At 37.4% G+C, this 25,857-nt stretch overlaps 1 protein-coding gene across 1 annotated transcript in view; it reads left to right on the forward strand.

Moving 5' to 3' along the window:
* LOC137751840 (uncharacterized) overlaps positions 1 to 25,857 on the forward strand; it is a 210,171-nt gene that overhangs the window by 82,072 nt on the left and 102,242 nt on the right. Inside the window, exon 4 of the mRNA XM_068526515.1 lies at positions 2,750 to 2,837. Within this exon, the coding sequence (XP_068382616.1) occupies positions 2,750 to 2,837 (88 nt within the window). The remainder of the gene's footprint in view (positions 1 to 2,749; positions 2,838 to 25,857) is intronic.

Genomic DNA, 25,857 nt, shown 5'->3' on the forward strand with positions numbered 1-25,857 from the left:
AACTTTATGGGATTTCCCTGTACCTTTGTGATCGCTCTTAATTGTGGATCACCATGGCTGGTGTATTTTTTTCCTTGGTGAGACCATATTTCTTCCTCTCCTCCCCATGTCAAGGCTGTCCTTTTACCCTTTGTTTGGAGGCTCTGTTCATCCAGTTTTCAGGTCCCTTTCCATGGGAATTATTCCATATATAGTTGTAGATTTCTTGTGTCCATTGGAGGAGGTAAGTTCAGGATCTTCCTACACCAGCATTTTCTCCATACTTTTTAGACTGGTGGTGATTATAAAGGCCCAGTTAACCATATCCTGATCCCTTAACATTCAAGCATTTTAAGGAAGCAGGGTCCTTTATAGTCATCCTGCCATGTTCAGAGTGATTGGATGATGGTAGCTTAACCCGTGGGAAAGGAGCTCCTCATAAAAGCAGAATTAAAAAAGAAAATGTGCTCATCACTTCTTCTAGATACCAGTCAGGAAAATCTTAGCTTATCCTTTCCTGCCAAGGTCAAATGCTTTAGAATTACAACTTAATAATCAAGGAAGTTGGGACATACATGCCATGTAATAATGTTTGAATTCCTGATATGCAAGAAAATGTTACCTCAGTTTTGTCTTGCCAAACAGCAGAGCATTCAGTGCTGGCAGTCATGCTCTGTCCTTCCCCGTCTCTCAGTGGGCCTGTGCTCTCATGATGAGAATAATAGAGTCAGATAATTTTTCCTTTGTCATTATCTCATATGTGCTGACTTCATAGCAAGATGAAGCAGGGTAACTGAATAATGTAAAAGTGTATTTCTTGCATAGACTTATATAGAAGCTGGGTGTGTGAAAGAGAGAGATGGGGAGGGGGAAGGACAGAGAAGCGGGGATGGAAAGAAAGGAAAAGTGTATTCTTTTGAGGAAGGATGAATTATATAAATATGAATTGGAAACAATCCAGAATCTTTAAGTTCATTTCAGTTTTTAGTTGAATTTCCTCCAAAACCTATTACCAGGGTTATAATACAAAGGCAAACGTGACTCATTTTTGTTTAATCTTTACATATGCATTTGGTGTTTATTGAGTTGCTACTATTGTGCTAGTCAGGGGAGACACACAAGTGAATAAAATTGTCCTAGTGCCCAGGTTCAGACAAGTAGATTGCTTCCCTCTCTCCGCATGCTGCCAAGGAGAGAGGGAAGCATGGGTGCTATGGGAGTTGCCTCTTCTGTCCTTTCCATCCATGGGTTGGAGGTATTGATAAAACAGAGATGTCAAAAGGAGGACAAATCAGAGGAGGTATCAGACATATCAGGGGAGTATACAGAGGTTAGACCAGGAGTGTTTGAATTTAGCATTCTGGGTCCTGAGGAGGGTAGATATGGCATTCCTCTTTGTACGGAAGCATTTGGTACCTTTCATGCATGAAAAGTCCTTTGTACACATTTGATTTATTTAATTGAAAGGAACTGGTAGAGAGGCAAAGTAAGCACTTCCATTTGGACAGTAGCAAAAAGAACATGAAAAATGGACCCCCAGAATCTTCCTGGTGTTCACAGCATTATTTAAAAGACCTAGTGTGATGTCATGTATGATTTATGCTGTGTAGGTATTTTTCTACTATGTTTGAAGCAGATAGGTATTAAAGTGTAATATGTCATGTAGTTTCACATATAAAAACAGCCTAGTGATGTGAAGAGATAAGGTGTTGTACTGCTGATCAGATAGCACAGAATAATTGTTTGCAGTGGCAAAGCTTATATTTGGACATTTTTATCCTAATGAAACATTCAGGAGTCTAATTTCCTTTTTTCCTACTTGTAGCTTGAGGGTTTGGTCCAGTTCTTCTTTCTTTCATATATATTTTTTTCCGGTCTTCCTTTTTTTTTTTGTCTTTTTATCTTTTCCTCCAGGCGTTTGTATAGATTCTTGAAATGCTACCACCAATTTGATGGAGAGCAACACCTGGTGAGAAAGAGTCTTGGATCCCATTTCTAGCTGTGGTGTCAACTCAATTCTAAATCTGAGTGCTTTCAGTGACTCTCCTGTCTTGGGCTTTCCCTTTTGCAAAAGTGTGCTAAAAATGCATTTGTACTCACAGAGTGCTTTGTTTCCTACTTGAAATGAATAGAAGCAGTTTAAGAGTTTGAAGTGCTTTTAGGAATGGCAGAGAGAGTTTGGCTGTTTCCTGATTCTGAATTTTCAGTTGAAATTCGTGGCGATGTCATTTCAAAACAATCCTAACGGGTAGAATACAGAACACTTACATGGCTCCTGAGTAACTTTTTGAAAATGGAAGCATTTAAATGAGCATCCCAGTTTTGCTTTTACAGATGTTGGTTTCAATCATGTCCTGGGCTTAAGTGGTAGGAAACAGGCAAGGGAAAGTGAATACTGTCCTGCCAAGAGGTAATCTCACACCTGCCAGACTTCCAAGCGCCCAAATATGGCTTTTCCTAGGGTGATTTTCAAGATGTGTAAGTATAAAAAGCTGCAACACCTATATTAAAATGGGACAAAACTACTGAGTGGCAGGCCCAGGCTCTCACTTGCCCTGCAAGGTGGAAGGTGAGGGCAGTGTTCAGGGATTGTCTGTGTAATGATAGAGCTCCAGAACCTCGAATGTTTCTTCAGATGGGGAAGGCTGGAAGCTGAGTAGCTGTGTGGATAGTCTAGGAAAGAAAACGTCTTTTGTCTCCTGGGTTCTTTAAAGGTCTGCTTGATAACGTAATGATGTGACTCTCCTTGACGGTTTATTGCATTTTTCAGGTTCCCTCATGATGATTCACATGGAGATTGTCACATTTGTGTGAAGTTGAGGGGAGCATCTTGGGAGTCTTTCACATTCAGACATGAGGTTTGTAATCATTCTTATTTAGCATTTGTCCAATATTCCTGAATCTCAGAGTTCGAAGAAAGTTCAGTGGAAGGTGGCTGTCTTCATAACAAACTAGCTCTGTGATCATGAATAAATGAATTACACTTTCTCCTTTATCCTCAGAGTAAGAATAAAAGTAAGAAGAGAAATATTGCCTACCTTGTGGATTGGTTGTTATGATTTAATAAGATAGTACGTGGTAAAGTGGCTCGCATAGTGTCTGGCATTTAGGATGTACCAGGAAACCATATCTGCCGCAATCATTGTTATTATTGTATGTCCTAATCTTTATCTGATATTACATGTTTCTTAAAACTTTGTCAAGTACTCCTCTACTCTCTCAAGAGGTAGAGAATTTACTGTATCCCCAGGCAGGCCCACGTTTGCCTCTTCAGAAATTCTTCTTCATACTGGTTTTCTGCCTTCTCAGAAGTTTCCTCCCATTGGTTTCTACACGTCACTCTTAACCCTTCTGTTTTCTCTGTGACAGACGTTCAACAGTTAGAAGTCAGTGGTTGTGGTCCTCCTAGGTCTTGTTTTTTTAATACCTTATTATCCTTATTTTGCAAAAGTGAAAACTGACACTCACAAAGGTTAATTAACTTCCCTTTGGTTATATAGGTAATAAGTTGCCAAAACAATTTGAGCCCAGTACCTTTTGATGGGTTATTTTCTGCATCCCTTTTCAAATGTGACCCCTGGAACTGAGCTTACTACCCCAGCTGTGGTCTGCCGAGCACAGAGTAGAGAGACAGATTATTGTTTTCCTAGCTTGGAACCCTATGATCTTTTGTTCTTTATTATACCCACCACATTCGAGATCTAACAGGTGTTTACTGAATGAACTCAGATTAGGGGCTGAGGTGCTGCAATCACATAGCCATGGATAGAGCAGAGTTTCTGCCTTCTGGAAACTTAAGTCTTAGGGGCAAGGCTGGCTGTGGGGTCCAGTGCAATTGAAAATGTGGGGTCCCTTGTTCAAAGACGGGAAAGAGGCCATTAAAAGTGTAAGACATAAAGTTTTTCCCTCTCTTTTGTGGTTTCTTATGTTTTGTTTTGTTTTGTTTTTTACTTGCTAGCTAATGTCATTCTAAGTAAGGAACAATTGAAAATTTAAATTATTAGCATGAACTTTACCATTCATTTTTATATTATGCAATGCAGGTTTTAAATGTAAATATAAGGGCACTAAACTTGTATGTGGAGTCACAGAAATTACACAATTCCTATGTGTCCCGTTCTTATCAGAACAGTGGAAACACTGAACAAAACTACCTCAGTTATTTATTTCACTTCTTATGTACATATTCTGCCTAACACTCTCTACCTTTGCTTACTGATAAATAATGAAGAACTGAAAGGAAAACCATGGGTTACCCTCTCTTTCCTTTTCTTTCTACGTCATTATATTCAGCATAAACGGTTGGGTAACACTTAGAACTGTTGCCTTCATTCTACAGTCAAATCAAGTTCTGGTTCAAATAAAAAGCATGGCCTTTTGGGGCATTCAGTGCCTCCACTTACTCACTACTCAGCGATCAATGGAATACACCTACCCTGTGCGTTGAGTCTTGCCAAACTCGCACACATTGTGGGTCCCCGGAATTCCGTCCTCCTGGGGCATCGGGAAAGCTCTCTGCAACGAGGTGGAGAAGCCCTGTGGACATACGTGCTGTGTACTCCTCTCCTCACGCTCCATTCACTTACAAAACACAGGTTCAAGGATAAAATTAGGAAGATTTTCAAGATGTTGACAGAGGGCATCAAGCCAAGTGAGGGCGTGAGAGTGGGGCTCCGTGTGACTTCACAGGTCACATACCCATGATGCCAGCTCTGCCTACTGGAGAAACAGGTAGGTCGAATGCAAGGCAGATGGAAACTGAGCTATAATTGGGAGAGCCCTATGGGCTTGGGCACCTGGCAAGAAAGTTTCAAGGAGAAGGTGATGCTGAGTAGCCATTGAGGGAAGGGGTCGATAAAGAGAGGCATTGACTGTAGTTTATGATGCTGTATTGCATATTTGGAAGTTGCTAAGAGAGTAGATCTCAAAAATTCTCATCACAAGACAAGAAATTGTAACTATGTTTGATGATGGATGTTAACTAAACTTATTGTAATAATTTCACCATAGACACATATATTGAATCATTTTGTTGTATACCTGAAACTAATAGAATGTTACATGGCAATTATAACTCAATTTAAAAAAGAGAGGGGCATTGAAAGGATTTCTACATGAGGGAAAACATGTGCCAAGGCATGGAGGATGGGAGTGCAGAACTCATTAGGTGCAGGAGCAGCTGTGGTCCAGGCTGGCCTGAGCAAAGACAACATGGTGGATTTATAGAACGTTTACTCTGTGTGGCACGAGAATAATTGAATAAGATCCATGCTTCTTTATTCTCATTTAGATTGCATAGGGTCTGTAAATCTGCAAACATCGTCCTGAGAGAAACATCAGATTTATATATGTGATTCTTCAATAATAATGTAAGTAATTTATATTCACTTTAGACAATTTCCCCCCAAAATGAAACACTGTTAATTCTCTCTCTTGCTTTTAAAATGATTACAGTTAGAGATATAAATCTTGACTTTTTTCAAATATATCTGCTTGAAGAAAGGATTTAGGTGAACAGGCTCTAAGTTCTTTTCTTTATATGTGAAAATTCCAGTGAATTTAAAAATGTCGCCCTTATCATGTCTCAGAGATAGCATATGAGTTCTGATATCTTCTCCAGCAGCCTGAGACAGGAGGTCAGAATTGGGCAAGAGACTCATTCATCTGGACAGGCTGGGGGTTAGGAGGTGATGTGGTCCATTAGATCCATGGTCAAAGGGTATAGCAAACCCTTTTAGGGTTCTGGCTAGTCTCTTGGAGTTCTGGCTGTCCCATTGCATGTTTTGAGGTTGTCCATACTTGGTGAGCTGCATTTGGGTCCCCTGGTGGTTGCTGCTTTGGATTCCTTATGTTGAGATGAGGTCTTAAATCAGGTGTCTTGCCTATGAATGCCTTAGGACTTGGTGCATTTCTAGTGTCCACTCCTTTCACCTGTGATCTTCTCCTTATCTCACAGCTTCCCAGCCACTGGTTGTTTCCATTGGTTTGGGGAGGATTCAGGGCGAGCCTGAATGCTTAGTCACTGCACGATCAGCTCCAGCTCCCAGACAGAAAGGCAGCCTAGAGCAGACAAAGCCATAGAAACCAACACCTAACCCTGAACATGGGAGTGCAGATGCATGTGTGTGCATGTGTATGTGAATGAGTGTGTGCACCTGTGGTTAGGTGTGCAGTGCTGCAACTCAGTGGGAAGTATAAGAACACAGTTCTCTCCTCTGAGAGACATCTGACTCTAATAGGCGGTGTACGGCTTAGGAATCTTGGTGAAAGCGAGTGTCTGGAAGGGTACTCCAGACCTTCACGGAGGGTGGCCAGTGGGAACTTAAATGCTACTTCTAGATCAGCTTGGAATTAGACTTTGAGACTTCAGAGAGAGGTGGAGAAGGGTTGTGGTAGGAAACAGAAATGAGGGACTAACAACAATTTTTTCCTATGCATGGAATATTTCTCCATTAATCCATTGTATCCATTACAGCTGATCTTAACATAGTTTTAAGGTTTCTCCGTAAAGGACTTGTGCATTCTGAAGATAATTTAGAGATATTTTGTTTTCTTGTGGATGTTATTTTCTTTTATATTTTTTACTTGGTTATTACTTTTGTAGGCCATGTTATGGATTTTTGTAAGCCGATTTTCAATTTAACCACCTTGCTCAAATTTCTTATTCTATTTTAAATTTATTTATATATTGATTCTGTTCATTCTTACCTTGGTTTAGCTTATTTCATTTTTTTATGTTGATGGTCCTATTTTCTATTGATTGTGTTAAATTTTTTCTGTGTTGATAGTCACACTTTCTGCTAATCAGTTTTTTCTCTCCTCCTTCAGTCATTATGCCTCTGATTTCCTTTTCTTGTCTCACATTGTTGGCCTGAAGTAGTGATCACAGGTAACATTATGTGTCTAAAGTTTTTCGGTTATGGTCGTAGCTGTAGATTTTGGTATATAATCATTCTCTGGTTAAGAAATTACCCTCATTCTTAGTAGTCTGAGAATTTTTAACATGAATCATTATTAGACTTTTTCAAATGTCATTTCTGCATTTATTGAGATAATCATGTGATTTTATCATTTCATCTGTTAATGTGGTTGATTACTTTAATAGATTTTCTCATGTCAGACTGTCCTTGAATTATCAGGATATTTATTTTCCAGACATAAGATATGTCTGGATATCAGGGTGAACTTTATTTGATCACAACTCCTCCTTCTCCTCCATTATTATTTTAATACTTTGTTGGGTTTGATTGGCTGATGTTTGCTTTTGGATATTTGCATATATGTTGATTAGTGGAATTTTCTTGCATTGTCCTTATCAGGTTTTATCATTAAGATACCAGTGTTCTCCAATATATTAGACAGCTTTTTTTGTTTTCCTGTATACATTAACAATTTAGTGTATGAGGTAGGGATTTTTCTATTCCTTCAAATTAGAGCTCACTGGCAAAATGATCTGAGCCTGATCTATTTGTTGTGGAAGAGATTTTTTAAATTTATCATTATTACAATTACTGTTTTTTTATGCCTGTTGTTTAATGATGGTTTCTACTTCATCTCAATTTTGATATTTAATATTTTCAAGAATGTGTAACAGTTATTCTTTTCTCATTTAAAATTTTCTGTTTTTAGTGGTATCTCTGTTTTTATTCTTTTTAACTAATTAATTAATGTTTATTGAGGTATAATTAACACATAATAATAGTCTCAGGTGTACAACATAATGATTTGATATTTGTATGTAACATGAAATGATCACCACAATTAGTCTGGTTAACATTTGTCACCACACATAGTTACAAAATATTTTTCTTGTAATGAGAACTTTTAAGATCTACTCTCAGAGCAAATTTCAACATAATAAAAGTATATTATGTAATATTGCTATAGATAATAGTATTATTATTTATAGTAACCATGCTGTACATTACATCCCCATGACTTATTTATTTTATAACTTTCCAGTTATAAGTTTGTACCTTTTGACTCCCTTCACACACTTGGCCCATGCCTACCCCTAGTCTTTTTTCTTGTGGTGTGTTATTTATTTTCCAGACATAGGTTCTTTTTGTTGTTTTTTAGCTTCCCTTTTGTTTTTAATTTCTGATTTGATTATGTATTATGTATGGTCATAGGACACTTTCTTTTTTTTTTTTTTTTTCTAAATAACTTTCAGGTTTTTTTTTTAAAATTAATTAATTAATTTATTTATTTTTAGCTATGTTGGGTCTTTGTTTCTGTGCGAGGGCTTTCTCTAGTTGCGGCGAGCGGGGGCCACTCTTCATTGTGGTGCACGGGCCTCCCACTATCGTGGCCTCTCTTGTTGCGGAGCACAGGCTCCAGACGCGCAGGCTCAGTAGTTGTGGCTCACGGGCCCAGTTGCTCCGCAGCATGTGGGACCTTCCCAGACCAGGGCTCGAACCCGTGTTCCCTGCATTGGCAGGCAGACTCTCAACCACTGCGCCACCAGGGAAGCCCCAGGACACTTTCTGTATGATGTTGATCCTTTGGAATTTATTGTTTCTTGTGGCCTATTACATCATCAGTTTTTAGGAGTGTTCTAACACACGTTTCTCTGCTTCTGGGTGGAGTCTTATCTAAAGCTACTAGTTTCAGTTTATTCACTATGCTATTATATTTTATTGTTTTGCTACCTTATTGTCTGTGTCATCCATCAGTTTCCAAGAGTGTGAGTTAATATCATAATTACAATTTTAGACATATCCACTTTTCTCCATATTTTGTATATTTTGAGGCAAAATTGTTAGGTGCATTTTTGTACATGATGGATGCATATTCTCAACCTACTCTTCCATTTACTAACATGTAATTTCGTTGTCCCTTATGATTTTTCCTTGAATTCTATTTTTTGTCAAATATTAAGAATGCTATGCTAGCTTTCTTTTGGTTCATTTATTATTTGACATATATATATATGTTATCCTTTCACTTCTATAATTTTATATCCCTTTTAAAAATGTGATTTTTATAAACAAGATATTGCTTGTGTTTTAGAGTCATTTAGGGAATATTTGTCTTTTGGGTGGAGAGACTATAATTGATACATATAAACTGTACTGATTTTAAGTGTATGCTTTGATGAAGCTAACAAATGTATATACCTGTATAACTACGCTCCAAAGTATGGAAATTTTGATCACCTAGATTGAGCCCTCTTGCCTTTTTCTAGTCACTTTCCACACCCTGCTCTGAAGCACAGATACAATCACTTTTCTAATGTTTATCAATATATCTTGGTTTGACCTGTTGTAGAAATTTATATACATGACATTATACATTATATACTCATGTCTGGTGTCTTTAGCACAGCATGATATTTTTAAGATTTCTGCAGATTGTTGTCAGTGTCAGCAGTTCGTTTCTTTTATTGCTGTGCATAATTTTGTTGTATGGATGTACCACACTTTGTTTATCCATCAGGCTGTTGATGGAATTTTTAGTTGTTTTGATTAATTGGCTACTATAAATACGGCTGCTATAAACATTTATGTACAATGCCTTTTTTTGGTGGAAGAAGGAATAGAGTGTGTAAATACCAGGGAATGGAATTATTGAATCATGGGATAGGTATATGAAAAACTGCAAATGGCTTTCTGATTTGCATTTCCTAGATAACTAGTGACGTCTAATTGAACATCTTTACATGTGCTAATTGACCATTTGTATCTTCTTGTGTGAAGGTTCTATTTAACTCTTTGGTCTGTTTTTTATTTTGTTGTCTATTTCTTTATTATTAAATTATAGAATAAAAAATATTTTGGATACAAGTCCTTTGTCAGGTATGTGTATTTTGAATATTTTCTTCCTATTTATGGCTTGTCTTTCATTTTCTAAACAATGTCTTTTGATGAGCAGAAGTTTTCATTTTGGTGAGTAATATCAGTTTTTTTTGCCTAACCTTTCGTGGGTTTGTGTGCAGAAAGATCCTTGCCATCCTAAGGACAAAAAGGTATTTTCCTATGTTTTCATCTAGCCACATTACAGTTTTAGTTTTTAGGTTTAGGCCTATGAACCATCTTGGATTACTTTTTCTGTATCTTTTGTGGCTCATTTTTTCATGACAGATTTATAGTTGTTTCAGCATCATTTGTTTAAAAGATTATACTTTGTCTACTAAATGATTTTTGTGCCTTTTTTGGAAATTAGTTGGTCATATATGTCCACACATATTTCTCAACTTTTTTTTCTATTCCCTTGATTTACTTCATTTGCTTGGTTACTGTAACATTTTTGTAAAATTTAAGATCAGGCTTTGTAAATCGTTCAACTTTGTTCTTCTTTTTAAAGATTGTTTTGGTGATATGTCATTGTGGTTTTGATTTACATTTCCCTGATGATTAGTGATGCTGAGCAACTTTTAATGTACCACATAAATTTTATGACTTTAAAGAAAAATTTCTGTGGAAAGTCCCATTGGAATTTTGATAGGGGTTGCACTGAATCTATAGAATGTTTTGGGTGGTATGGATATTTTAATAATATTATTTCTTCCATTCCATGAACATGGAATATCTTTCCATTTATTTGTGTCCTCTTCAATTTCTTTAATCAACATCTTATACTTTTCCGTGTATGTATCGTTCATCTCCTTGGTAAAATTTTTTTTTTAATTTAATTTTATTTATTTTTTTATACAGCAGGTTCTTTTTAGTCATCAATTTTATACACATCAGTGTATACATGTCAATCCCAATCGCCCAATTCATCACACCACCACCACCACCCCACCGCGGCTTTCCTCCCTTGGTGTCCATACGTTTGTTCTCTACATCTATGTCTCAATTTCTGTCCCGCAAACCAGTTCATCTGTACCATTTTTCTAGGTTCCACATACATGCGTTATCCTTGGTAAAATTTATTCCTATTTTTTTTGTTTTGTAAATGAGGTTGTTTTCTTCGTTTCTCTTTCTGGTATTTTGTTGTTCGTGTATAGACATGCAACTGATTTTTATATATTGATTTTGTATCCTGCAAATTTGCTGTATTTGTTTTTTAGTTCTAACAGTTTCATGGTAGAGCCTTTAGTTTTTTAATATTTAGTATCATATCGTCTGTAAATAGAGACATTTTTATTTCTTCCTTTCAATTTGGATACCTTTTATTTCTTTTTCTTTCCTAATTGCTCTTTCTAGGACTTCCAGTAACAGAAGTGGCAAGAATGGGCATCCTTTTCTTGTACCTGATCTTATACGAAATGCTTGAAGCTTTTCACTGTTAAATATGATGTTAGCCTTGGGCTCATCATATATGGCCTTTATAGTGAGATATGTTCCCTCTATACCCAGTTTGTTGAAAGTTTTTATCATGAAAGGATGTTGAATTTTGTCAAATGTTTTTTCTGCATCTACTGAGATGATCATATGATTTTTATCCTTCATTTTGTTAATGTGGGGTATCACATTGATTGTTTTGCAGATATTGAACTGTCATTGCATCCCTGGAATGAATCCCAGTTGATCACTTTGTATATAATCTCTTTAATGTACTGTTGAATTTAGTTTGCTAACATATTGTTGAGGATTTTTGCATCTGTGTTCATCAGGGATATTGGTCTTTAATTTTCTTTTCTTGTAGTGTCCTTGTCTAGTTTTGGTATCAGGGTAATGCTGGCCTTGTAAAATCAGTTTGGAAGTGTTCCTTCCTCTTCTATTTTTTGGAAGGATTTGAGGATTAATATTAATTCTTCTTTAAATGTTTGGTAGAATTCACAGTGAAGTTATTTGGTCCTGGATTTTCATTTTTTTGGGAGGTTTTGATTAGTGATTCAGTCTCCTTGCTAGTAATCCATCTATTTAGATTTTCTATTTCTTCACGATTCAGTCTTTGTAGGTTGTATGTTTCTAGGAATTAATCCATTTCTTCTAGGTTGTCCAATTTGTTGGCATATAATTTTACATAGTAGTCTCTTATAATCCTTTGTATTTGTGTGGCATTGGTTGTAATATCCCCTCTTTCATTTCTAATTTCATGTATTTGAGTCCTTTCTCTTTTTTTTTTTGGTGAGTCTAGCTAAAGCTTTGTCTATTTTGTTTATTTTTTTCAAAAACCAGCTTTTAGTTTCATTGATCTTTTCTATTGATTTTTTAGCCTCTATTTCATTTATTTCCTCTCTGATCTTTATGTCCTTTCTTTTATTAACTTGAGGCTTCGTTTGCTCCTCTTTTTCTAGTTCCTTGAGGTGTAAAATTAAGTTGTTTGAGATTTTTCTTTCTCTCAGTAAAGGTATTTATTGTTATAAACCTCCTGCATAGCCCTACTTTTGCTACATCCCATAAATTTTGGTATATTGTTTCCATCTTTATTTGTGTGAAGATTTTTTTTATTTCTCTTTTGATTTCTTCTTTGACTCATTGATTGTTCAGTAGCATTTTGTTTAATCTTCACATATTTGTGAATGTTCCATTCTTTTCTTATAATTGATTTCTAGTTTTGTACCATAGTGGTTGGAAAACATGCTTGATATATATCAACCTTCTTTAATTTATTAGGACTTATTTTTTATTAATGTTTAATACCATTTTTTAAATTGAAGTATAGTTGATTTATAATGTGTTAGTTTCAGGTGTACAGCATAGTAATTCAGTTATACATATATAACTGAATATATATATGTATATATATGTGTGTGTGTATTAGGTCCATCTGATCTAAAGTGTTGAGGTGCCAGATTTGCGTACCAGCTCCTTTCAGGGAGACACAAGTGACTTAGAGCTGGCTAGAGGGAGAAGGCAAAGGAGGTATCTGCCAGCTTCCCTGGTTTCCAAGGAGGGTAGTGGGTCCCTTAGTTATTTTTAAAAAGTGATTTCTTTTTCTAGCTTCTTAACTTGGCAGCAGAGATCATTGGTTCTAAACCCTTACTATTTTTAATACAAGTTCTTTAAAGTGACCAATTCCATTTAAGCACTCTTTAGTTCATTTCATAAATTTTTATATGATGTGTTTCATTATTATTCATTTCTAAATATTTTCTAATTTCTCTTACGATTTCTTCATTGGACCCAAATATTTGAGGAGGGATATCTAGACCTTAATTATTGATGTCTAATTTAAATGCCTTGTGGACAGATAACATTCTGTATGATATTCAATATATAAAAAATTATTGAGAATTGTTTTATGTTCTAATATATGGTCTGTCCTATTGAATATTCTTCAAAGTACTTGACAAGGATGTGTATTATGTGAATTGTACATTGTTGAGTTTTATATTTTATATATATTTTAAGTTAAATTTGGTTGATAGTGTTGTTCAAGTCTCATATATACAGGTTATTTTTATTACTTCCTGAGAGAGGTATTATAAATCACCAACTATGTGTGAATTTTTCTATTTTCCCCCTTATTTCTGCCATTTTTTTTGCTTTATGTTTATTAAGATTCTTAGGTGTATACATGTTTGGATTGTTATTCTTTAATGAAATGGCCCTGTAAGTAATACCCGTCTTTTTGTGAAATAATTTATTTTCTCTGGTAATATCCATTGGCTTGAAGTATACTTTGTTTGATATTTACATAGCCACACCAGCTTTCTTATGCGTCATATTATGTGAATTATAGTTTTCCCATTTTTTTCAACCTGTGTCTTTACTTCTAAAGTGCATCATTTTTATAGAACATGTAATTGTTTGCTTCCTTCTCTAGTTTAACAATCTATGCTTTGTAATTTGATGACTTAATCTATATATATTTAATGTAATTATTGATATTTGTGTTTAATTATGCAATCTTACTATTCGGTTTGTATTTGTACCCTCTATTTTGTGGGGTTTTTTTTGGTTGCTCCTTTGTCTTTTTGTTAATTGAATATTTTGGGTATCCCATTTTATACCCTCTTTTGTCTTTTGTCTGTATCTCTTGTTTTATTTTTAATGGTTACTCTAGAGAGTAAAACATTCAGCTTCATCTCATTGTAGACTACCTTCAAGTAATGTTATAAAACTGCATGTAAAATGGAAGAACCTTACAACAGTACACTTTTATTTTCATCCCTGTCTGCCTTTGTGCTATTGATAGCTCATATTTTTTCTAACATATGTTATAAAATCCACAATACATTACTATTGCTTATGCATTAGTGAACTGACTTTTAAAAATCGAAGAATATATGTAGTATTTTATATTTATCCATATATTATTTGTCTTCTTTTCATTCTTTCCTATAGATCTCAATATTTGATATCCAATATCTAAAGTGATCTCAGTATTATTTCTCTTCATCCAAAAAAGACTTCTTTGGTCTTTCTTGTTATGCAGATATTTTGCTAAAAATGACTTTTGCTTATCTGACAATATCTCTATTTTGCCTTCACTTTTTAAATGAAAGATACTGAAAGCTATTTTTGGGGCCAAATATAGAGTTTTAGTTGTTTTTTTCAGCACTTTGAAGATGTCATTCCATTGTCTTCTGGCCTTTATTATATTATTTCTAACAGTAGTTCTGTTGTCATTCTTATTCTCTCCCTCTCTCCTGCCCCAAACCCTCCACTCCCACTGCCCCCCCATATATAGACCATTTTTCATTTCTTCTTTTTTTTTGCTTTTTGGCAGTGTGACTATGATTTTCCAAGGTGTGGTTTTCTTTTTATTTATCCTGGATTTGTCATTGTTGTTTTTGATAAAATTTGTAAAATTTTCAGTCAATATTTTTTTCAGATAATTTTTCTGTTCCTGTCTATTTCTTCTCTCCTCTGAGGTTTCCAATTATAAGTGTGTTAGACTACCTTGTAACATCCTTCAGTTTATTGAGACCCTATAATGATAGTAAATTTATTTGTTTATTTCTGATTTTTATGCTTTAGTTCGGATGATTTCTGTTGACCTCGCTTCAAGTTTACTGATTCTTTCTTGTTGCCAATCTACTGTTTATTCCATTCATTAAAATGTTCAATTTCAGATACTGTATTTTTCAGTTTAGGATTTATGTGTTCTATTTTTACAGCTTCTGTACATTTCCTGAAATTCCCTGGCTAGTCATCCTTCAGACCCAAAGTCTCATATAGATTTTGTAACATCTTTACGATAATTATTTTTAAGTTTTTGTTTGCTGATTCCAACATCAGAGTTGTTTCCATTGCCTGAATTTTCTCTTGATTATGTGTCACATTTTCTTATTTTCATATCTAGTGAATTTTTATTGCATACTGATATCATGGATGATATGGTGTAGACACTCTGGATTGTGTTATTTTCCTCTGAATATATTGTTGTGTTGTAGCAGCTAGTTGGGTTACATAGAAATCACATTAAACTTATGGAGGCTTGGTAGAAGACTTTGTTAGTGTAGGCATATTTTGGTTTTGCCTTTAGTCCTAGGACAAATAGTATTTCAACACAGTCTTTTCTTCTAAGGCATGGCCCATCTGTGGCATCACTGGAAAGCCCAAGTTGTTTCCCACATCACCCCTAAGTTGGCAGGACTTGAATTGCAAATTTTGTTTCCTCTGAGATAAACAGCTGATGAAATATCTCTTTAGTTCTTTCAGCCTTCCATTGGTTAGTTTCTCCTGTGCTCTTTGGAGTCTTGCCCCATGCATGCACAATTATGTAATCAGCCAAGGATTTATATGAAGACTGTAGGTTTTGGGTTTCCCTACTTCCACCCCAACACTGGCCACTTTTTACAGTGCTCTGGCAGCCTCAGACACTGTCCTCTGATTCCTCAAACCAACAAGACTGTGGATTTCTGCTTGAATTCCAGCTACACTGTCCCAGGGGAAAAGATGTATAAAAGTAGGTCTTACCCAGTGTGGTTTCTTTCTTTCAAAGGTCAGCTGTCCTTTTTGTTTGGTTTATGTTCAGTACCTTCAAAGAGTTGGTTTTATATTTTGTGTAGAGTTTGTACTTATTTTCAGCAGGAAGGTTAGTCTGATAAAAGCTACTCCACCATTATTAGAAGTCAGAACTCCTCTGCAGGTCTTCATTGTTGAATTTGAGCCATTTATAATGACTTTATGTACTGTTACATCAGGACTTGTTTCTGCCATCTTATTCACATTTTATATTTATGTCTTTTTCTTTTTTCCTTTTTTCTTCTGATTTTCTTTGGATATATCAAATTTTCTTTTGTTCGTTTAAAAAGATATTCATTCAGTTTTTATTCTTTAGGTGGTTCTCCCTAACTTATTGAGATACTTCCTTCTTTTTAGTTTTCTCTGTCAATATCTTAATTTAATTGTTACCCATAATCCTCCTTATTAAGAAAAGTACAAGAGTACATCTATCTTTGGTATCATTCCTTATCCCTGACATCTTGGTATTTTAGAATTTTAGTTCTTTGTTATCAAGGATACTTTCTTCAAAGAATATATATAAAACTGAATCAATTTGCTGTACCCCAGAAACTAACACAGCATTGTAAATCAACTATACTTCAATTTAAAAAAAAGGATATTTTCTTTAGATTTTTTTGCCTGGGTAAGAGATGCAACAGCCTGTTCTAGTTTACCGTTTTGCCATCAATTGCATGTAATTGTTTTTTTAATGAAATATATTCCATTAGATACAGCGTTGTTTTTTAAAATACAAAACTGAGAAGCTAATAAAGAGACAGCTTCTTAAGGAAGACTGATATAGAATTGGTAAACATAGCTTATTTTTGTAGTTAGCGATTTCTTTTTGAACAAACAGGGGAAAACAAAGCAGATACAGTTTTCATTCGGAATTTATGTTAAGTTCTCTCAACTCCTAGCGTATTGCCTGTTGGTTATACGTTTTGCTTTGACTGTCTAACTCCTGAGTAAAAATCCACTATCGAGAAACAGTGTTGAGACAGTCTATGGAACTATGTTAGGAATAGGCTCATCACTGGGCCTTTTGACAGTAGAAGGAGGATAGATGGCGTAAGATTCCCAGAGAAGCCTAAAAGAGGTAGCTGAGAATGCCATCTGAAGCTGCCCAGACTTACAGTCTTGATAAGTGGTCTCTACTCAGGGAGACAGCCACATTTCTGGCTACCCATAAATGAAGGGGATGAGCAAAAAGATGGTGAATGGGACAAGAGAAGAAAGCTGAATTGTTGGGTGGCATAGTTATTCCGTACTCTTTGTCTTTCTGTGGAGGAGAGAAAATTTGTACACTACACCTGAGGAAGGAAGCATATGGAAAGAACATTTCCCATTTCACAATGTTTCCTCACTTAGGCCTCTTGAGTGTTGGACCTTTCTTGAGAGGTGAGTTGGGGAGTATGAACTCAGCATGCTCCAGACTTTCCGATCTGTCTACCAGTAGTTTACTAGCTTATGCCAGTGGATAAATTTAATCCTGCAGTAGAATGTTAGCCAGTGCTTTTGGCAGCAGCTGTAAAACCATGTTCTCCAATCAGATTGAACAGTAAAACACTGATATCTCTGTCCCTATTATATGACTGCTTTCATATTTTGTTTGGAACATGAGAGGAGTATTATTTATTGATCCAGTAAAATCCACCATTATATTTTTGAACCCAGTTTGTATGATGATTAAAATGATAGCAATAAAAAGGGTGCAAGCAAGCTACTAATACATGCAAAAACTTGGACGGATCTAAAGGGCATTATTTTGAGTGAAAAACAAAGCCAATCTCAAGAGGTTTCATAATATGTGATTCCATATATATAACATTCTTGAAATGACAGAATTATAGAGATGAAGTATATGTTAGTGGTAACCAAGGACAGGGATGAGATGGGGGGAGAAGCATAAGAGAGTTCCTTGGTGAGGGAGGATAGAATTCCATTTCTTGTTCGGAATGGTGGTTACTTGAATCTATACAGGGGATAAAAATTTCACAGAAGTACAATACATACACACACACACACACACACGCACACACGAGCGTATGTAATAACTGGTAAAATCTCAATAAGGCCTGTAGTCTTTATAAGAGTATCATACCAATGTAGTTTCCTGGATTTGATGTTATATTATAGATATGTAAGATGTTACCATTTGGGGGAAGCTGGGCTAAAGGTACATACAACTCTATAATACTTTTGTAATTTTCTGGGAGTCGATAGCTATTTCAAAGTAAAAAGTTAAAAAAAAAAGTCATGTAAACATTGTCATTTAATCTTAGCAACTCCTCCCCTAAAAGATAACAAGTGGCAGGGTAGCGCTTATAAAGCTGAGGATGCTATGAGAACCTTTGCAGTAATACGTTTTGTCCTAAGCTAAAGTCATGGCGCAAATAATCTTGAAAACCCCCCCAAAATATCCTAGTAAATAATGAAATTTTAAAGGCCATTTGTCTCTTTCTGAAAATTTTTTTTTTAAGTCGAAAGCAGATTTTATTTCTGCCCTTACTGGGTGAGAGTGTTGACTGCCTTGCTTCCTGATTTAAAATCCAAGACTTACGAAACGCAAACTCATTTGTGAATGTACAAATACATTTTCACTTACCATTGGCTCCAATAAAGATCAAGATGCTTCTAAAAAACGATGGTTTGGGGGGAAAGAAATGCAGACTTGGGAACAGTTAATGGTTTTGGTAATTATTATTCACTGCACAGGTATTAACCGGTGTTCACTCTTTAGCAGTAATATATATTTTAAGCCCCTAAATATTCAAAACATGAACTAATTTTTCTCCATTATTGAAATCTCTGTATGCAAACCTAGTAGTATTTGAAAGCTAATCTCCCTATGTGCCAGAGTAATTACAGCAAAGTAAATAATCTCCAGTGTTCTTATTCCCTATAGGAATGGTTTAATATCTTATCTTTCGAAACTGGTTTTCAGCTCATTCAAAAAGCCTGAGAAAAGTTCTTTAGTATTCAGAAAAGGAGTAACTTTAAGGAAGCTCTGGAGTGTATCTCCCCTCTAGCAATTGCTGTTGGACCACAGCACTTTTTCCATCCGAGAATGAAAACAAATCTCTTTGATGCTTTTCCCTGACAGGGGAGTGTGTGGGTTCCTCTGTTGAGCCCCAGATCAGAACCCTGAACCAGAAGCCACTCTGTGTAAACGTGAAGTGGTCTGTTTGGTTTATTGATCATTCCATAGGCGACATTCCTCCATCAAGTCATTCTAAATTGCGGGCCCAGCATGATATTAGGGGCCACCGAGCTTTTCCAGGAGGTGCTCCATGGAGGGCCTGAGCCACCATGCTGGTTTATTATCCGCTGGGCTTTTGGTTGCCCTTCACAAGCTTTGTGGTGTTGGTCCCAGTGTCTGTATAGGTTTCAGAATGAGTCGTGCAATTGCTTCTCAAGGTGTAAGGCAGTAATGAACTGGGATGAGTTCTTTGCTTCTGGATCTGCAATGTTGGATATCAGGCCTCAAAGTGCCAAAGCAATTCTTGCTTTTTAAAACTATAATTGTTCTTCACAGGCCTCTATACTAGTGGATGGGCTGGAAGCTCTGCATTTTTTTTTTTTTTTTCCCTAACAGGTTAAAACTGTGAGAAGAGTTTCTCAGCATATATGACTCATGTTCCTTCTACAGCAGGATCACGGGGAGACGTTTTGTTTTGAATAAATATATCTTTAGTGAAGTGTGCAAAAGACGTGACATGTGCTGCTTGCAGTTTTCAGCCTGTTATAATTTTGTGAAAAGTACAGCAGTGTTGATTGAAATTTTCTATTTTTGATCTCGGTGTTCAGATGATTTTTGTTTTACTTTTTGTCTTGATAAAAGACAGGGGGAAAAAACAACTATGCATTTTTGTGAGTTTCTCTTTGTACTAAAATTGTTACCTTTTAAATTTCCAAAAGATACCTTTTTATAATATAATTTAATTGCTTAAATTTTAGTTCACAGTCTGTCTATTTTATAACCACTGAGTTTTACGTTTTATTATTTATGTCGTGACTTGGAGTTCTGCAGCATTTCCGAGATGTTTCTGGCTATTCTAGAAATGAGAGTTTTTGGAGGTCCATATTTCCAATTTATATTTTTGATCTTTTCTTTCACTGTTTAGACAGTTTCTATGGATAGATCAAGATTGGATGTATTCACCAAATGGTATTTATACAGGAGTTGCCACTGTTACATATTGGTTGCCACAAACCAAAAGGAGAGCTTTAAAAAAATGGGCCAACAAAGCATTATTTGCGGGAGCGCATCACTGTTGGATACAGTGAAGCGAACATTTTGGTGACGATTAGGGGGAATCAGAAGGGTTCCCTGGTGACCTGCTTATTTCTTCTGAGTTCTCTGTCCCTCTAGTTTCCCTGACCCGCTTCTCTCCTGCATCACCGTCACTCTCACTGATGTATATAGAGTGTTGTCTGAATGTTTTCCCTGCCTCATCTCTTTTCTCCCTCTTCCTTCTTTGTCCTCACAAATGTGGATGTTGTGTACGGCTCTATCCCTTACTTCCTCAACCCTGATTCTGGAGTAACTGAGAGCATCTGAAGGTTCGGCGTCACTGGCTTTCTGGGCCTTTCCTGAACAGGGCAGAAAGCACACCAGAAGCTTTACTTCCTGTAGCGTGTGGGGCCCCAGTCAGTCTTGCCCTCTCCCCCCACCAGACCAGGTGCTGAGGGTGAGGAGACAGGGTGAGTCCTGGTACCCACATCCGCACCAAGGCCTCCCTCCCCACATCCCGCTGGGTCTGTCCAGCCAGTGGAAACCGCAGTCTCGGTGGAACCCATCCCTTCAGATGGAACCTGGATATTTTGCTCAGCTCTTGCTCATCCTGGGAGGCTGGACCCTGCCCTTCATCTCCTCAGTCAGTGCAGGAGAACCCCTCGGAAATGGCTGGCCTCTCTGAGGGGAAATTCCTGCTGCTGTGCCTGACCTACCGGATTAAACCTCCCAAATGTCAGCATTGGCCTGGTTAAGTCTGAGTTTGCCTTGTCCTTCAGAACATTGTGGTTGAATAGCTGGCCGCCTTCCTCAAGGCTCAGTCCTAAAGTTATGTCTGTTTCCCACATCCTGGCCCTGCCTAGTCCTGGTCTCCTTGGCTTCCCCAGGGGACTGGCTTTCCTGTTTGGGTATAAGTTGAAACAGACCATTTTTCTTCTCCCTCTTACTCACTCTGAGGGCTTCAGCAATGACCTCCATGAGGAAATATTTCCTAAGCTCCAATTCTGTATTTTTTAATCTGCCCAGTGGACCCCACCTGCATATGTTCCCCTGGACTTTAAACTCTATATCTTGATGTGGCTGGAAGGGAACTAACTTATTGCTTCCCTCTCATGCCAGGTCTTCTTCTAGCCTTTGCCATTATTTCTGTTAATGGCGCTACCATCTATCCTGTACTCCATGCCAAAGACCTGGGAGTCATCTTTTATTCCACCTTGTACCCCACTTTGCACATTCAGTCAATTGCTAGAATGTCCGTTCTTCCTTGTTACTTTCCTGTTTTTCTAATCCTCTTCTCATTCCTTCACTTGGTACCTTCGCTTATACCGTTCCTCTGTCTGAGATGCAGTTCCTCCTCATAAATTTAGTTATCCTTTAAGAGCTAGTAAAGATGCTTTCTGCTCCAAAATAATCTTCCCTGATATGCCCAGCAGGAATTATTCTCTCATATGTTAGTTTCTTTAAAACCATATTTTGTCATTATTTATGTTCCTGTTGTATTGTCCTGGTTATATGGTAAGCCCCTGAAGTAAAGATATGAGTGTGCTTATATTTGTGTGGTTTATTGATATAACTCTAGAGCTTAGAAATTTAAACCACATCGAAACCCACTCAGAACTTCCTGAATTGGTTCTTGAACTCCAGGCACCATTGCTGCCCTGCCATGGACGTCCTGTCTGTGTGCTCCGCACAGCACCACTGTAGGTGGCCCACACACACGTCAACCACCTTGTTGTGTTTTCTCTACCTAGAGTGGCTAAAAAGAACTCATTCTGTAGAAAATACCTTTGTAATCACCCCAGTTATTTCCCAGCTGAGCCAAAACAACCAGGAAACAGACACAGAAGGAACCCAAAGAGGTCCAAAGCAAAGAGGATGGTATAACCACTTTGGAAGACAGTGTGGCATCTCCTCAAAAGGTTAGACATAGAGGGGCCATATGACCCAGCAGTTCTTCCCTTAGGTGTATACCCAGGAGAGCTAGCAGTACATTAGGTCCACAGGAGTACCTGTATGCAAATGTTCATGACAGCGTTCTTCACATTAGCCAAACATGTCCATCATCTGATGAGTGGATAAGTGAAATGCGGTATATCCAGACAGTGGACTTTGATTCAGCCATAAAAAGGAATGAAATACTGACACATGCTGCAACATGGATGAGCCATGAAGACATACAGGCAAATCCATAGAAACAGAAAGTAAATTAGTGGTTGCCGCGGGCTGTGATGGGGGGATGGGGAGTGACTGCTAACGGGCGAGGGGTTTCGTTTTGGGGATGATGAAATGTTCTGGGATTACATAGCGGTGATGTTACACAACTCTGAACATACTAAAAACCACTGAATTATACACTTTAAAAGGGTGAATTTTTATGGTATGTGAATTGTGTCTCAATAAAATTGTTAATTAAAGAAAAAACAAAGCAAAAATTAGAGAATTGAAAGGTAAAAGGAGAAAGGGCTTGAATGTTTCACTGAAACACGGTGGGCGCTCTGACTGTGGGGAGGTTGGTTAAAGCACTTTTCCAGACGAGGAAATCAAGGCTCAGAGAGGTTAAGTAACCCTAGGTAGGACCCTGTGTAGTGGGGATGGAGTGAGGGACCATTCTTCAAAACACGTGCTAATTCCACTAATTATGTTTCCCTCTGCGAAGAGCTTAGACCTCCTGGCAGGTGCGTCTTGTGAACATGCTGCTCTGTGAGGCCTGATGACTGAGTGAGTTTGAAGTCAGACCTCCCTCAGGATAAAGCCCCACCGACTGTGTGCCTTCCCTCGCCTGGACTGATGGGGGCTGCGGACTGGACTGTGCTATCAGAGCCCTCGCTCCTGTCCCTCTGTTCTTTGGGTTTTCCATCCTCACTAGAAACAGAGCAGTTTTTGGCCGTCCCTGTGAGAGGAGAAGGGTTGGGGCTTACACTTGGCGGTGGCTTTTCATTTCTTCAGTGCACCACGTGGGAGACAAAATGCACCAAACTGTTAAGGAGAGGGTTCTACTCGCATTGTTACAAGGGAGAGAATGTTCGTTAATGAGGACTGTCTCAGAGAAGAGGGCGAAAAATTGGGTTTCATAAAACAAGGGAGTCATTGAATAAGGGTGGAAATGGGTCTTATCTCAGAATCGGAGAAGGCAGGGTGGTCCTTGCAGCTGGCCACTGCTTCAATCACGTCTTCTGGAACAGCAACAATAACTGAAATGATGGATGCTTCCACTGAGGTTATAAAGATGGGAGCAGTCTCGAAGTGTCACTCAAGAGAATATATGGTCCCCTTTTTACACAATTGAAATGAGACCCACTTACCTTTTGGTGGTCAGTTGTAAAGAAAACTAAAAAGACTTAAGGAGAGTTAAAGAAAGGGAAGGACTGACTTGTGTGAACCAAGTTCAGTAGGTAAGTGAGTGTCCTGGCAAAGTGACCGCTAAGCCAGAGCCACTGCCAGCTAGGGAAGCATAATCACAGCAGGAGAGGAACTCAGAGTAGTAAAGTGATGGAATGCTTTTTCATAAGGGCTGATGGAGTTCTTTGTGAACATAAAAGTGGTTTTAAAAAATCCCAGGTTTGAGGTTAAGACTGATTTTGTTCCAGCCCAGACTAGCTCAGTAACAAATTACTCTTTCTTAGTGTTGTTGTTGTTTTTTTTTTTTTTTCCCTAAGCCTAATTTCCGTGATTTTACCATATGGAAACTCTGACTTTTATAAAGAGGTTGCTCCACTGAGCAAGCTTGGTGCATTTTTTAAATGTTTCTTGACATGAACAGCTCTATTTCTCAATTAGCAAAGGGAATAAAGTTGATTATGCATATCCATGAGCTGACAATTTACATCTGATTAGCCAGCTTGAAGGTAAACAATCAAAGGTCACTAGAAATAACTTTTGTTTCTTTTTTCTTCGGAAAGACCAATCACTAAGTCCTAGCTTTCTCCTACTCCCCATGGTTGAAACGCCCCATTTTAAAGCGATGGACTTAAAATTATATTGAGTAATAAAATATGTAGAATCTAAAGCTTAGTTAGCTGACATTTTGTTTGTTGTTTTCCTAACCATATTCTGATACCCATCTGTTTTTGTGATAACTATTAGCGAATCGTAGGCATTAAAAAAAAATAAAGGAGGGGGGACATATGTGTAGGCTGACAACATGTCCTGGTAACCTACTCATGGATTTATTCTTAGAGCTGAAAAGTCTTCCAACCTTTTTTTTCTGACTAAAACTAGGCAAACTGTCAGAGCGAGGGAGGGAGGAAATTAGCTCTACTTCCTCTGTTCTGACAATGAACAGTTCATCCTTGTTTTAGGCTCACTGGGGTCAGAATATGTTCTTCTGGTCTTGTGTATGAGAAAGGTTCAGTAAAGTAAATTTATAGTGTGAACTGTTCAGTAGTTCAGGTGGTCTTGTGGTATTGCATCAGTTGGGTTTGGCAAACCTAAGGAGGATGAACTTTATATGAGTGTCCCCTGTTCCTGTTCGTGTAATTTACTTAAAATAGCAGCGCTTTTAGACACATGACCCGGCTCTCTCCACCCATTCACATGAACACTGTTTTTGTCTTCTTTCTCCATTGAATTCATCCTTTTTATTTATTTATTTACTTATGTGTTTATTTTTAGCATCTTTATTGGAGTATAATTGCTTTACAATGGTGTGTTAGTTTCTGCTTTGTATCAAAGTGAATCAGCTATACATATACATATATCCCCATATCTCTTCCCTCTTGCATCTCCCTCCCTCCCACCCTCCCTATCCCACCCCTCTAGGTGGTCACAGAGCACCGAGCTGATCTCCCTGTGCTATGTGGCTGCTTCCCACTAGCTATCTGTTTTACATTTGGTAGTGTATATATGTCCATGCCACTCTCTCACTTCCTCTCAGCTTACCCTTCCCCCTCCCTGTGTCCTCAAGTCCATTCTCTACGCCTGCGTCTTTATTCCTGTTCTGCCCCTAGGTTCTTCAGAACCATTTTATTTATTTTTTTAGATTCCATATATATGTGTTAGCATACGGTATTTGTTTTTCTCTTTCTGACTTACTTCATTCTGTATGACAGACTCTAGGTCCATCCACCTCCCTACAAATAACTCAATTTCGTTTCTTTCTATGGCTGAGTAATATTCCATTGTATATATGTGCCACATCTTCTTTATCCATTCATCTGTCGATGGACACTTAGGTTGCTTCCAGGTCCTGGCTATTGTAAATAGTGCTGCAATGAACATAGTGGTACATGACTCTTTTTGAATTACGGTTTTCGCAGGGTATATACCCACTGGTGGGATTGCTGCGTCATATGGTAGTCCTATTGTTGGTTTTTTAAGGAACCTCCATACTGTTCTCCATAGTGGCTGTATCAATTTACATTCCCACCAACAGTGCAAGAGGGTTCCCTTTTTTCCACACCCTCTCCAGCATTGATTGTTTGTAGATTTTTTGATGATGGTCATTCTGCCTGGTGTGAGGTGATACCTCATTGTAGTTTTGATTTGCATATCTCTAATGATTACTGACGTTGAGCATCCTTTCATCTGTTTGTTGGCAGTATGTACATCTTCTTTGGAGAAATGTCTGTTTAGGTCTTCTGCCCATTTTTGGACTGGGTTTTTGATATTGAGCTGCATAAGCTGCTTGTAAATTTTGGAGATTAATCCTTTGTCAGTTGCTTAATTTGAAAATATTTTCTCCCATTCTGAGGGCTGTCTTTTTGTCTTGTTTATGGTTTTCTTTGCTGTGCAAAAGCTCTTCAGTTTCATTAGGTCCCGTTTGTTTATTTTTGTTTTTATTTCCATTTCTCTAGGTGGTGGGTCAAAAAGGATCTTGCTGTGATTTTTGACATACAGTGTTCTGCCTATGTTTTCCTC

The sequence above is a fragment of the Eschrichtius robustus genome, chromosome 18, assembly GCF_028021215.1.
Source record: "Eschrichtius robustus isolate mEscRob2 chromosome 18, mEscRob2.pri, whole genome shotgun sequence".
Taxonomy (NCBI): domain Eukaryota; kingdom Metazoa; phylum Chordata; class Mammalia; order Artiodactyla; family Eschrichtiidae; genus Eschrichtius; species Eschrichtius robustus.